At 37.9% G+C, this 10,724-nt stretch overlaps 1 protein-coding gene across 5 annotated transcripts in view; it reads right to left on the bottom strand.

Annotated features, from left to right (window-relative positions):
* vps13a (vacuolar protein sorting 13 homolog A) overlaps positions 1–10,724 on the bottom strand; it is a 40,624-nt gene that overhangs the window by 5,494 nt on the left and 24,406 nt on the right. For 4 of the 5 annotated variants that reach the window (XM_032516462.1, XM_032516463.1, XM_032516466.1 and 1 more), the window contains exons 51-71: positions 9,970–10,074; positions 9,640–9,786; positions 9,110–9,241; positions 8,779–8,912; positions 8,182–8,250; positions 6,892–7,024; positions 6,333–6,390; positions 5,782–5,953; positions 4,860–5,013; positions 4,479–4,625; positions 4,220–4,301; positions 4,052–4,121; positions 3,710–3,821; positions 3,470–3,583; positions 3,156–3,301; positions 2,963–3,044; positions 2,706–2,819; positions 2,484–2,559; positions 1,900–2,063; positions 1,259–1,304; positions 934–1,057 (exon numbers count right to left, since the gene is read on the bottom strand). In XM_032516462.1, coding sequence (XP_032372353.1) covers positions 934–1,057; positions 1,259–1,304; positions 1,900–2,063; positions 2,484–2,559; positions 2,706–2,819; positions 2,963–3,044; positions 3,156–3,301; positions 3,470–3,583; positions 3,710–3,821; positions 4,052–4,121; positions 4,220–4,301; positions 4,479–4,625; positions 4,860–5,013; positions 5,782–5,953; positions 6,333–6,390; positions 6,892–7,024; positions 8,182–8,250; positions 8,779–8,912; positions 9,110–9,241; positions 9,640–9,786; positions 9,970–10,074 — 2,381 coding nt within the window. The remainder of the gene's footprint in view (positions 1–933; positions 1,058–1,258; positions 1,305–1,899; positions 2,064–2,483; positions 2,560–2,705; positions 2,820–2,962; positions 3,045–3,155; positions 3,302–3,469; positions 3,584–3,709; positions 3,822–4,051; positions 4,122–4,219; positions 4,302–4,478; positions 4,626–4,859; positions 5,014–5,781; positions 5,954–6,332; positions 6,391–6,891; positions 7,025–8,181; positions 8,251–8,778; positions 8,913–9,109; positions 9,242–9,639; positions 9,787–9,969; positions 10,075–10,724) is intronic. The other variant, XM_032516464.1, reaches the window with a different exon arrangement.

Genomic DNA, 10,724 nt, shown 5'->3' on the forward strand with positions numbered 1-10,724 from the left:
AGTTTGATAAATGCAAGTTATTTCAATTGATATTCTGTCATATTTCAATCTTTGTGTGCTAAAAAGAAACATATGTTCCTGTAGATGGCAATACACATTCTCCTTTTTTTGCCAAATAAATGAAAAGCATGTTGAAATCATCAATGTCTTCCCTCTTGCTGAATCCAAATCTCACCTAGTTTTCTTCAGAGATGTTCCCAATAATGTGCCTAAAGTCAAGTCAAATTCAGTTTGTGCATGATTACATGGTAAAACTTTTTTTTACTGTATCCTAAATTGTGGATAATTAAGCTATATATCATATGCTGAACTATATTTCTGGAGTGTGATTAAAAGAAAAATAACAAAAACCGTGGAGAACCGAAAAACGTGACCCTAAAACCGTGATACGAACCGAACCGTGGGTTTTGTAAACCATGCCACCCCTATTATGAACACACACATAAAAGGGATAGATAACGTTACTGCATAACTGTACATATACACAGTATGTCTATGGCACGCAAACCTTCACATGTGCATACAAACACAGACCTAAATAGCTTCTGCTATGGCCCATAGACCAGCTGTATTAAAAAGACGTTTTTTTTTTATTTGTGCAACTACTTAGAATTTATTTTTGACAACCATAATGCCAAATTATCTTCTTACTTATACTATGCAAGTTGTGTATACTTTTGGTGTTAAACACCCCTGTGATCCCACCACATATCCACATTATTATATGTGCTATCTAAAACTAGAAAATATACAATGGCATACAGTATGTATATATATATATATATATATATATATATATATATATATATATATACACACCACACACCACACACACACACAACACACACCACAACCACACACCAAACACCACACAACACACAACACACAGACAGACAGACAGACAGACAGACACAGACACAGACACAGACACACCTCTTGATCCCTTGGAAAGTACTGCTGGCCATGTCAATGATGCCTCCTGTAGGTCTGGCTACTGCACCAACCAGACCTTTCCCAACACCTTTAAAAAAGCCTGCTGCACCCTCCTTCTGGGCTCCTGCAAAATACCCACATCATTACATTTATGAAAACTGATAAAAACAGAGCTGGTAATGTACGATGTTCCATAAACAGGACAGAATCCACAATAACATTGTACCAATATTTAGGTTTCATGCCATTATTTTGGCCATACATTTTATTTTAGCACACTATGTTATCACAGTTATAATCTATGTGAGAGTCCAATTCCACATACCTTTAATAGGTTTGGTAACAATCCCTGTGATCCCACTGACAAAACCCTGAACGGAAAACCCAACATTAGCAAGTAGCAGCAATTAATTCCTTATGGCAGACCTTCTTCCAGGCTGTGGCAGATCGACATTTTTGTTCTTACTAGTTTTTGTTCAAATTATTAAATGAGAGCTGCAACAGAAAGGTCATTTTTGTACATTCTTAGAATTAAAAACATCAGTCATGTGTCAAAAGTATATTTTCTGATCAAAGCTATAGTGTCTGTCGGCCCCATGAGGAATTCTAAGTAATGACAACTACACTGTCTGTGCGTCCACAAGCTACAAGCCTTATGTGATCGCATATGCGCCCCCAGACCTCCAACATGCATTTGCTGGTATCCAAAGAGGGCACTGGGAATTTAAAAAAACAGGATTGACTCTTCAGAAGAGGTAACTATCCTCACTGAGGCTTCTGCGCGGGAAAGTCATCAGACAACACAATCTTCCAAACATAGCCATACTGAGAAATACAAAGAGTTGTGTGGAGCTTATAGTCTTAATAAGCTTTTTAGCAAATCATTGGGAAAGGGTTTGAATGTAACGGACGTTCAATAATATCAAAGGGTTACGCACTAAAGTTTTAACAAATTTGATTACGTACAGACACTAATCCCTTTCCACCCCTGGTCAGCCCCTCTCTCAGGCCACTGGGTTGTTTGTTCATAGCTTCTCGTCTCTTCTGCTGGTATTCCTCGTCCATCGTTATGGCAGCAACACCCTTTGCCATGGCACCTGTGATCCTGGAGGCCGCACCTGCTATTCCCCCTGGAAGGCAGATATGAATCTTCATTGTTACTACTTTCTTTAATATGTCTATTTCTTCTTAAAAGTCTTTTTGTGGAGGAAACAATTACTATGTTCTTATTATTCCACTGTCACTTCATCTTCTCTTCATATGGTAAGGCAATTTAATTTATACAGCACATTTCAAAACAGGTAAAATAACTAATCAAAAGCCTGAGAATACAAGGAAGTTTTCACTTTACTTTTAAATGTAGACATAATCTTAGGTCTCATATTGGTAAAAATAACAAAGTTCTACGAAAGCAACCAAAACTAAAACACAACAGAAAGAGGGATAAAGTATTTATGTATATTTATACCACAAAAATCTTGTTTAGGTTTCTCCTAAAGGGATCAGACAACTTTTTACAGATACAATTTTTATATGAGCCCTGTACTTACCTACAGCTCCTCCGACCAGAGCCTTCACACCAAGAGCCATTCCTTCCACAAACTCCTCAGGCCCCTGGATGGCTCCCTGAAATCGTTTAGTAATTTTAAAAGCTGTTCACAATCTATGGAGTCCTACAATATATTTAAAGAGAGGGTCATGTAAATGTTCCCCTTAAATAATGAGCACTAAACTTGAAATTTTACTTGTCATTACTTGTATTACAATCCTACCTGATAAGGCTCATAAAAGAAGGCTTCCACTCCCTCTGACAGTCCTCGGATCAGTCCAAAAGGATTTCCAAGTACATCCAGGCCCAGCACCAGCACATACATCTGTTTAATAGCCTGAAATATGCATATATGAAAACTGGTAAGCTGAGTCGTAGCCAGCCCTTGGTTGGTTCATACATAATGCCTTGAGAGATTAAAAAGACACACATCTGCAGTTTCTGGGTGACTATAGCTTTGTCATTGTGCATGTGTGTTACCTGCTTGGAATAATGTCTGATGACCTCCCATTGTAGCTGCTGGGTGGTACAAAACTGGAAGGTCAACTCAAAGAAGGCCAGCCTGAAATCAGTGGCAGAATTACTCAAGTAGCAGGGACACCTCCAACAACAAACCATAAAACAAAAAACAAAAAATGTTTGTCTCGATTTGGGCCTTCACATGCGTTCATACTTAAAGACAACGTCCTGCACATCAGTGAGTGTGGCGCCGATACTCTTCAGCAGCAGGTTGAGGGACTGGACAGGAATGAGCTCCTTATCTCGCTTCTCCTTCAGGCCGTCGTCTCCACCCGTACTCAGAGAGAAACTCAGGTGCAGCTGCAAATTTTAAAAAAAACATGACTAACTGTGGCTGTTTATGGTGTTAAACTCACAACAGAAATGTACTATGTAGCGGTGTCTTGTAAATTGATTTTGATGTTCTATTCATGTTTTTTCCCATTGCAACAGTAAATAATTAACTGTTTTTACACATACTGTACTAACCTTGATGGGGGAAATGTGGAAGTACTCATAGAGGCTGATAGGAGAGGTGTCAGCAGCAGAGACATGGTTTAGTTCTGTCTTTATATACTCTATGTCCTTCTCAAACAGTTGCACCTAGAGGAATAAGACAAGCATAATTAAAGTGGCACAGAAAACCAGACTCAGAATGGATTTCAATGCCACAGATTCTTCACAAAACACAGGGTGTGTTAACTGTCTTTGGATGGGTGAGTATTTGACCTGTTCTGAGCTCATGATGTTGGCATTCTCAGGTGTGAACAGGTCAAGGATGGCGTAGAGGAAGCCCAGATCGAGCTTTAGATCCATCTCCTGAATCAACACTTTGAAGTACCTGAGGTGGACAGACATTTACGTCACCATTTTGGAGCATTTATGTAAGAATGTGGCTTACATTTAAAGCATTCAAAATACAAATGGTTTCAAGGACAATGGGATTATAGAGAGTAGATCAGAATCAAAATATAAAATTTAATAGCAGATGTAAAACGGAGCACCCATACAGTATACAGTACATTACAACAAACATTTAAGTAAAAGAAGAATCAAATGAAAAACAATTACTTGATGCGAGAGATATCAGAGTGCCCTGCAGTTCTTGTAACAATGCTGATATCAGTTAGAGGTTTGGGTTCTGTAATTAAAATAAAAATCATATTACAGACTGAAATACTGCATACAAGCAGCACAAAACTCTAAATTAAACAGGACATACAAAGTGAATTAACAGACCTGCATCCATGGTGATAGATTTTGGCAGTTTTACAGGGTAGAAAACATAGGGAAAGATGGCTCCTGAAAGCTGATTCTGGATCTGTAAGAGGAAAGCAGGTATACTTAAAGTGAAAAGAAAAAAAGGAATTAAGGACTCAAGATGCATTGATGAACAAACGCTAAAGAAGACAATTGGATGACTTGTTGTACTGTAATACTGACATGGATATAGCCAATCTTAGAGGATTTTTTATAAATATATTTGACTTCTTTTCACCTGAATGCGGTGGATTTGGACACGGTAGGCACTCTGTCGTGGTGAGACGCTATACTCCACCTTTACCCCAGGCAGGAAGTGTCTCCTGAGATATCCCTCAGACGGCTGCAGCATCCGCATATCCATGCCATTGGGAGTAAAGGACACCTGGAGGACAAGTTCAAACACCACATGATTGATCACATCGGCCTGCAGATAATTATTATTTTCAACAATTATCCACCTGTTGCTGCAACTTATTAAAGTCAATTTTATGACTATATAGCCTACATGGGTAATGAGAAATGGACAGATTTCATTTTGTACTATTTTTAAATGTAATCAATCACTTGTTACTAGATCAAATCGGGAAAGCCAAATATATAGTATTTAGTCTCTAACCTGGAAGTTGTTTTCCAGGTCTACAATGGCGTGGTCTACGGGTCCAGCTTCAATGTACTTTTTAAAGCTGTTCTCCAGCATCTCAGCTTCTTTAGTAGTAAGAGTCTTCCACCGATTCTTCTTCTTAGGCTTTATTTCCCACACCACATCAGAGCTGTGACAAGAAAAGACACACCAGCGAGTTTAAAATCATTACATGGAATAGAACTTCAGGATCAACCAGGAGTGGCCAAACATCATGCAAATACATAATGCATCTTATTGCAGTATTATGTTGTGTAAACTACATGATTTATAGGTTCTGCTGCTACTATTATTCCACAGTTAATATTAAACACAACACCCTTCTGATATATGTGCATCTTCGATTTATCTGACGTTGAGTGTTAACTTTTCAATTTCTCATTTTTTGCTGGACCTGAATATTATAAAATAAAGCAATTCTGTATTTTTGCCATGGCACGAGCAGAAACTGCTGCTGCCAGTTTTTGTCGACTCTGTCTGTCTGCACTCACTCACTCACTCTGAGCTGAGGGACGTTGTACAGACATAACATTTAGTGGAACAATAATTATTACAATGTTGTATAAAATTAAGATTATCCACTATGCAAACATGTAACAAAACCCAAATAAGATGATTGATACTTAACTTGTCTCACCAATAATTACCTTTCGTATGAGCCAATAATATCAGAGGCTGGAGGTTTTTGGATAATCTCAACTGCATATCAGAGAACAGTATGCTGAATTGTAATACTATTTTCAAAACACGCAGAACAGCACAACATCACTATCTATGCCACAACCCATACACATTTGGATATCTTGACTTGGCAGGGAGCCATACTCATAGCATGAACCTGGCCAAGTTATGTGCTTTGTATCATTGTGTACACATGTGTATGTTGCTTGTAATCTACCTTGTAATCCCAATAAAGGAGATTTCTTGGCCGCTGGTGTTGTTTACAAGAGAGATGCCCACGTTCTTTAGCGACAGGATGATTTCCTGTTCGGCCAGCTGTGCCTTCTCGCTGTCACAGAGCAGCTTGTAGATTCGTTGCTCCTCAGTGAACAGCACGACGCGCTGCAGACCTTTGGATCAACAACAAAAACCAAACCAAAATGATATAACACACAAAAGACAAATCCTTGTTATCTCTTCCCACCTTCAGGATTATTCATAGCATTGTGCCCCTAAAGCTGGTAGGAATTCAGTGATTTATTATTTAATTAATCAAGGGTGAACAAGAGCAAGGTGATCAATACGCCAACTTGTTGTCTATATGTCCTGTAAACTGTATTTCTTTGTATTTTTCTAGCATGTGTGTTCTTAGTACATGGCAACATTCATGCACTGACAATAAACTGCCAAATGTGAAGATTATTTTAAGTGAATAAAAGACTGTAAAACAAAATGACAGAATGTGTTTAGGTGGTCTGGGCATTTCATTTCAAGCTGCTTGTACTTCACCTTCATAAAAGGAGATCACAAACAGTTTTCCATCATTGTGCATGTCCTCACGCAGGTCCTAAAGATGTAAGAGCAGACAAACACACATACTGTGTAAACAAACATAGCGTCTCATCCAACAATTGTGTCCGACAAAGGTTAAACTGAGCTTACATTTAATATTACATACAAAAGGCTATTGATCGGGTAAGAGAAATGGATGAAGAACTAACCCTATTTATACAGATTCCTCACTTTAAGTATGCATCATCACCAAACATATACTGTATGTTTTGACATTTAGTCAGCAATAGTATCCACTTCCACTATAATGTTGTTGAAAGTATTAAGTGTGATGTCTACAAGGCCCATGTGCAAAGTAACAAATGTATATATTGTTTTAACGCTGAAAACAGACTGTTTCCTGCAATCTAGTGGAAAGGCAAAGTCAGCAGCATCTTTACTTTTACTTTTGACAAGTTGAGAAATCAAGGTGTCTGTTGAGTAAACTAATACATTGATAATTATTGTATTACTCCTCAACCACAAACATTATTGTGTCTCAGGTACAACACAGTACCTCCTCACTCTTTAGCTTCCCACTGTAAGTACCACACTTCCAGCAAAGCTCTCGGGACCCAGTGGGTTCAGTCCAGGTGTAGTACACAGCTTTCCCAGACTCCAGCTCATCCTGCTGCGCCTCCTTCTGAGAACTGCACAGACAAGAAACCCACCCAGACACACACATGCTGTATATATCAGTAACATTAGTTATAACTACTAAAATCAAGGAAAAATATTCAACTGATTTAAGATGACAATAAGAAAAAAAATGCAACTGCTAATGCGACGACTGTAGAGTAAAACAGAGGACAATATAAATGAGCCCAGCCACCAAGAATATACCGTCATTACAACCATCAAATCTAAAGAACCTGTCCAACAGTATCCACAAACAATTTGCATTAGCATACAGAAATAAGACAGCATATGACAATGTGACGGTCAAACACCTAAAAGTCCACAAAACCTCCACTGTAGAGATGAATGTTACCTTGATACTGATCTTGATTTGGGCAAGCAGACAAAAAAATGAAATAAATCATAATTTACAGATAGAGATGGAAAATAAGAGTAGTCGAAGCAACAGAACTACTGGAAGTAGCAGGAGGTGTGATTCCACTTACAGAATCCCACCCATTCAGCAGCATTCAGCGCTAGTAAAGATGATTTAAAACTTGGTAAGAGAGCAAAGAAACATGGTAATACATAAGTAAATGGGTTTAGATGTCTAACCTGCTCCTTCTACTCTCCCCCAAATGGTCCTTAAATATTAAACATTTCTAGCGAATCAATAAAATAAAATAAATGACGATTACAGAACAATAATGTCTTATGATATAATTTTTGACAAGGCTGATACGGTATTTATTCTCATTGGAGGGGTGTGGAGCAGATTACACAGACAAACCAGAATCAGAGCTGAAGCAGTCTTCTTCTACTTATCTTTACCTGCACTCTTGATCTGACCACACTCTGCACTCAAGTGTGATGTCACATTAAAGTGATTTTGACATTAGCCCTTTAATGTTCCAACAACTCATATTTATGTGCTGCAGCATTTATAAATTTCTGTCCTCTTGCCTGCCCCATACATTATTAAAAAGTATTCCAATCTAACCTGATTTGGAAGTGTTTTCATGCTATACTTAATTCTTCAACCTGTTGTCATCCTCCTCCCTCCCTCATTTTGCATAGACTAGCCGTTATAATAGCTATCTGAAGCCATTCATATTCATATTCTTAATTCTCTGCCTTTTTCTGAGTACAGAGTGTGTCATAAGAGTAGCCCCTTTTTATATTTTTCTACCTGTCCTCCTCCACTGAGAAGGAAAGGTTGAGTAGCTCGTCAGCCAACCACGAGGGTTCTGCCTGGGCGCTGCATGACCCACAACACAAAAACATAAATCGCCAGTATCAGAAAAAAATAAACATTGTTACTTATCATTAACTAAACCGTTTAAGGCTGCTGCAAGACAAAAAGAGTATTGTCATTGAGCAATTATGCAAAATACACATCAATGAAATGCAAATACGAATGTTTTGCAAAGAAATGTTGGTAGAATTAAAACCTTCTGTTTACAAAGTGAGTAATATGAAAAAACAACATAATTCAAATGAAAGTTGGAGAACATTGAAAACACATTTACAGAAAACACTTCCACCAGAAAAGCTATGAAATATAATGAAATACTGCAATAGGAAATGTAGTGAACTTGTTAACTGAACATAACGGGTTCCAAGCAAACAGAATTTCCTACAAAGGTTTGTTTAAGTCTTGAATTCAGATTAATCAAAATGAAGTATGTGGTTCCAATCCATCCTCTGCAAATACTTGCATAAAGTATTTAGTGCTAACACAAAACTGCATGATTATTTTCTTCTAACTGTCTTTCTGCTCTCTCACCTCTGATGGAACTGCAGAGTCTGGTTTTTTGTGCCGTTGATAATGAGGAAAGGCGCTGCGCCGTTATGATACTCAGAGAATCGGATTGTGGCTGAGTGCTCTGACAAGTTCACGTCTACAGTGATCCCACCCACCTGCAGAAAAAAAGAACAGTCTACTTACAGTATAATAGTAGTATATAAAGTATAAGGGCTTCTTAAATGTTCTGGAAGCCAATGATATCAGAACTAAACATACCCAAACATCAACAATCACAGATCGAAATTCTCAATACTGCGCATCTTGTTATAGATTACTTAACATGAAGGGACAACACCTATCTTGTACTTACAGAGCTGTCCAGATGCAGCAATAGGCAGTTTTCTGGTCGTGTGAAGTCAATAGTGCGAGGAGGCAATAAGCAACCCTGTACTTTGATTCTTAGCCGCTTTGTGGCATTCTCAGGCCAGAAGGGAATGGCTGACTATATGTGGAATGAGACAAAAAAAGAGTACTGTACTGTAAAGGTTTCATCTAAAAAAATTGTACACAGTATGTCATTCAGTGTTTGAAAAACCCAACCTGTACATTTATTATAAGTAACGTATCTTCCTAATTCAGACGTTTGTTTTAAAAGTTAAGAAATAACTTTAAATGTTTAACATGTCAAGAATTATTAGTACAAACAATATTACTGTATTTGATATTAGCAAGAGTCAAAACTACATGACTTGTCAAACTTTGACTGCGTGGTAGTCATTTGTTGCTGCCAATATAGTGAATGTGTACATTATAATTCACTGGCTGTAAAAACAGCAGCATTCCAAAAAAATACATCTGCAAGGAAACACAGATGCAAACAGTATTGGGTTTGGCTCTGACCTGTTCTGGTTTAGCCTCGGTCCAGTTGTCCTGCCCCTCTTCACATATGAAGACGCTGTGCTTGGTTCTGTTGACTATCATGTAAAATGGTACGAAGGTCACGATGCGGGTCAGGCTGAAACTGCTTGCATCAATCTTCACACCAACCTGAGGTAATTCAGACGTCACACAAATATACAGATGACGATTAGGTACTTCCTAAATAACAAAACCTGCCTTAGTTAGATACAAAAGTCAGTCAATGTATCTGGCTTTTTAAATAAGCATTTGTGTCATTATGCCTGAATAAATGTTTGTCTGAATATATCAAACTCTCTGAGAAAATCTTACCAAGTAATCTTTGAATCGGCCTTTACATTTGACATCTCCATGGCTACCAACTGTATCCAGGGAGAAATCGTCAGAGAGTTCACTGTCTGAGATCATAAGACGGACCTGAGAGAAAAACATCACATTCAAATGCTTTAAGAAATTACAGCAAAAGGTTATGGATAAGGTTATTTGGATCATCTTAATGTTCCAGTCTAAGCAAAGAAACATTGACTTTAAGTTGGCCTTAAAGCTACAGTATTATTTAAGGGTTGTCAATGATTAGATAAGTTTCTTAGTTTAATACTAACTACTGCACGCTTGTTCAAAACATGGCTGGTTGGTACGAGTTGATTGCAGCTTTCTCCAAAACCATTGTACTCAGAAATAACTTACAGAAGGACCTCAAAGCACTTAATATGCAACTTAACTGTATGCAGCCAACTTCTTGTGTACTTCTACTTCATAGGAAAGAACATTTACCTGGTAGAGAACGTTGCAGATTCAGATTCTACTCACAAAATATGACAATATGATGCAATATTATATATTATTCAGCATTATTGTGCTGATAATGCCTCTCTTTTTACCTCAACTGTACACTTGATACCAGAACTTGTACTGTGCAGTTACAGGCAGTTTTACCTTATAGCATAGGCAAAGCAACTTGTGAATGTGAGGTTTTTTATAAAACTCAACCTGCAACACATGTTGAAGAGAAGTTCAATCAGACTGTTTGGCTGCAGCTCATCTGGAGATTTAGCAAGTCCCCTTTT

Source organism: Etheostoma spectabile, chromosome 5 (assembly GCF_008692095.1).
Source record: "Etheostoma spectabile isolate EspeVRDwgs_2016 chromosome 5, UIUC_Espe_1.0, whole genome shotgun sequence".
NCBI classification, from domain to species: Eukaryota; Metazoa; Chordata; class Actinopteri; order Perciformes; family Percidae; genus Etheostoma; species Etheostoma spectabile.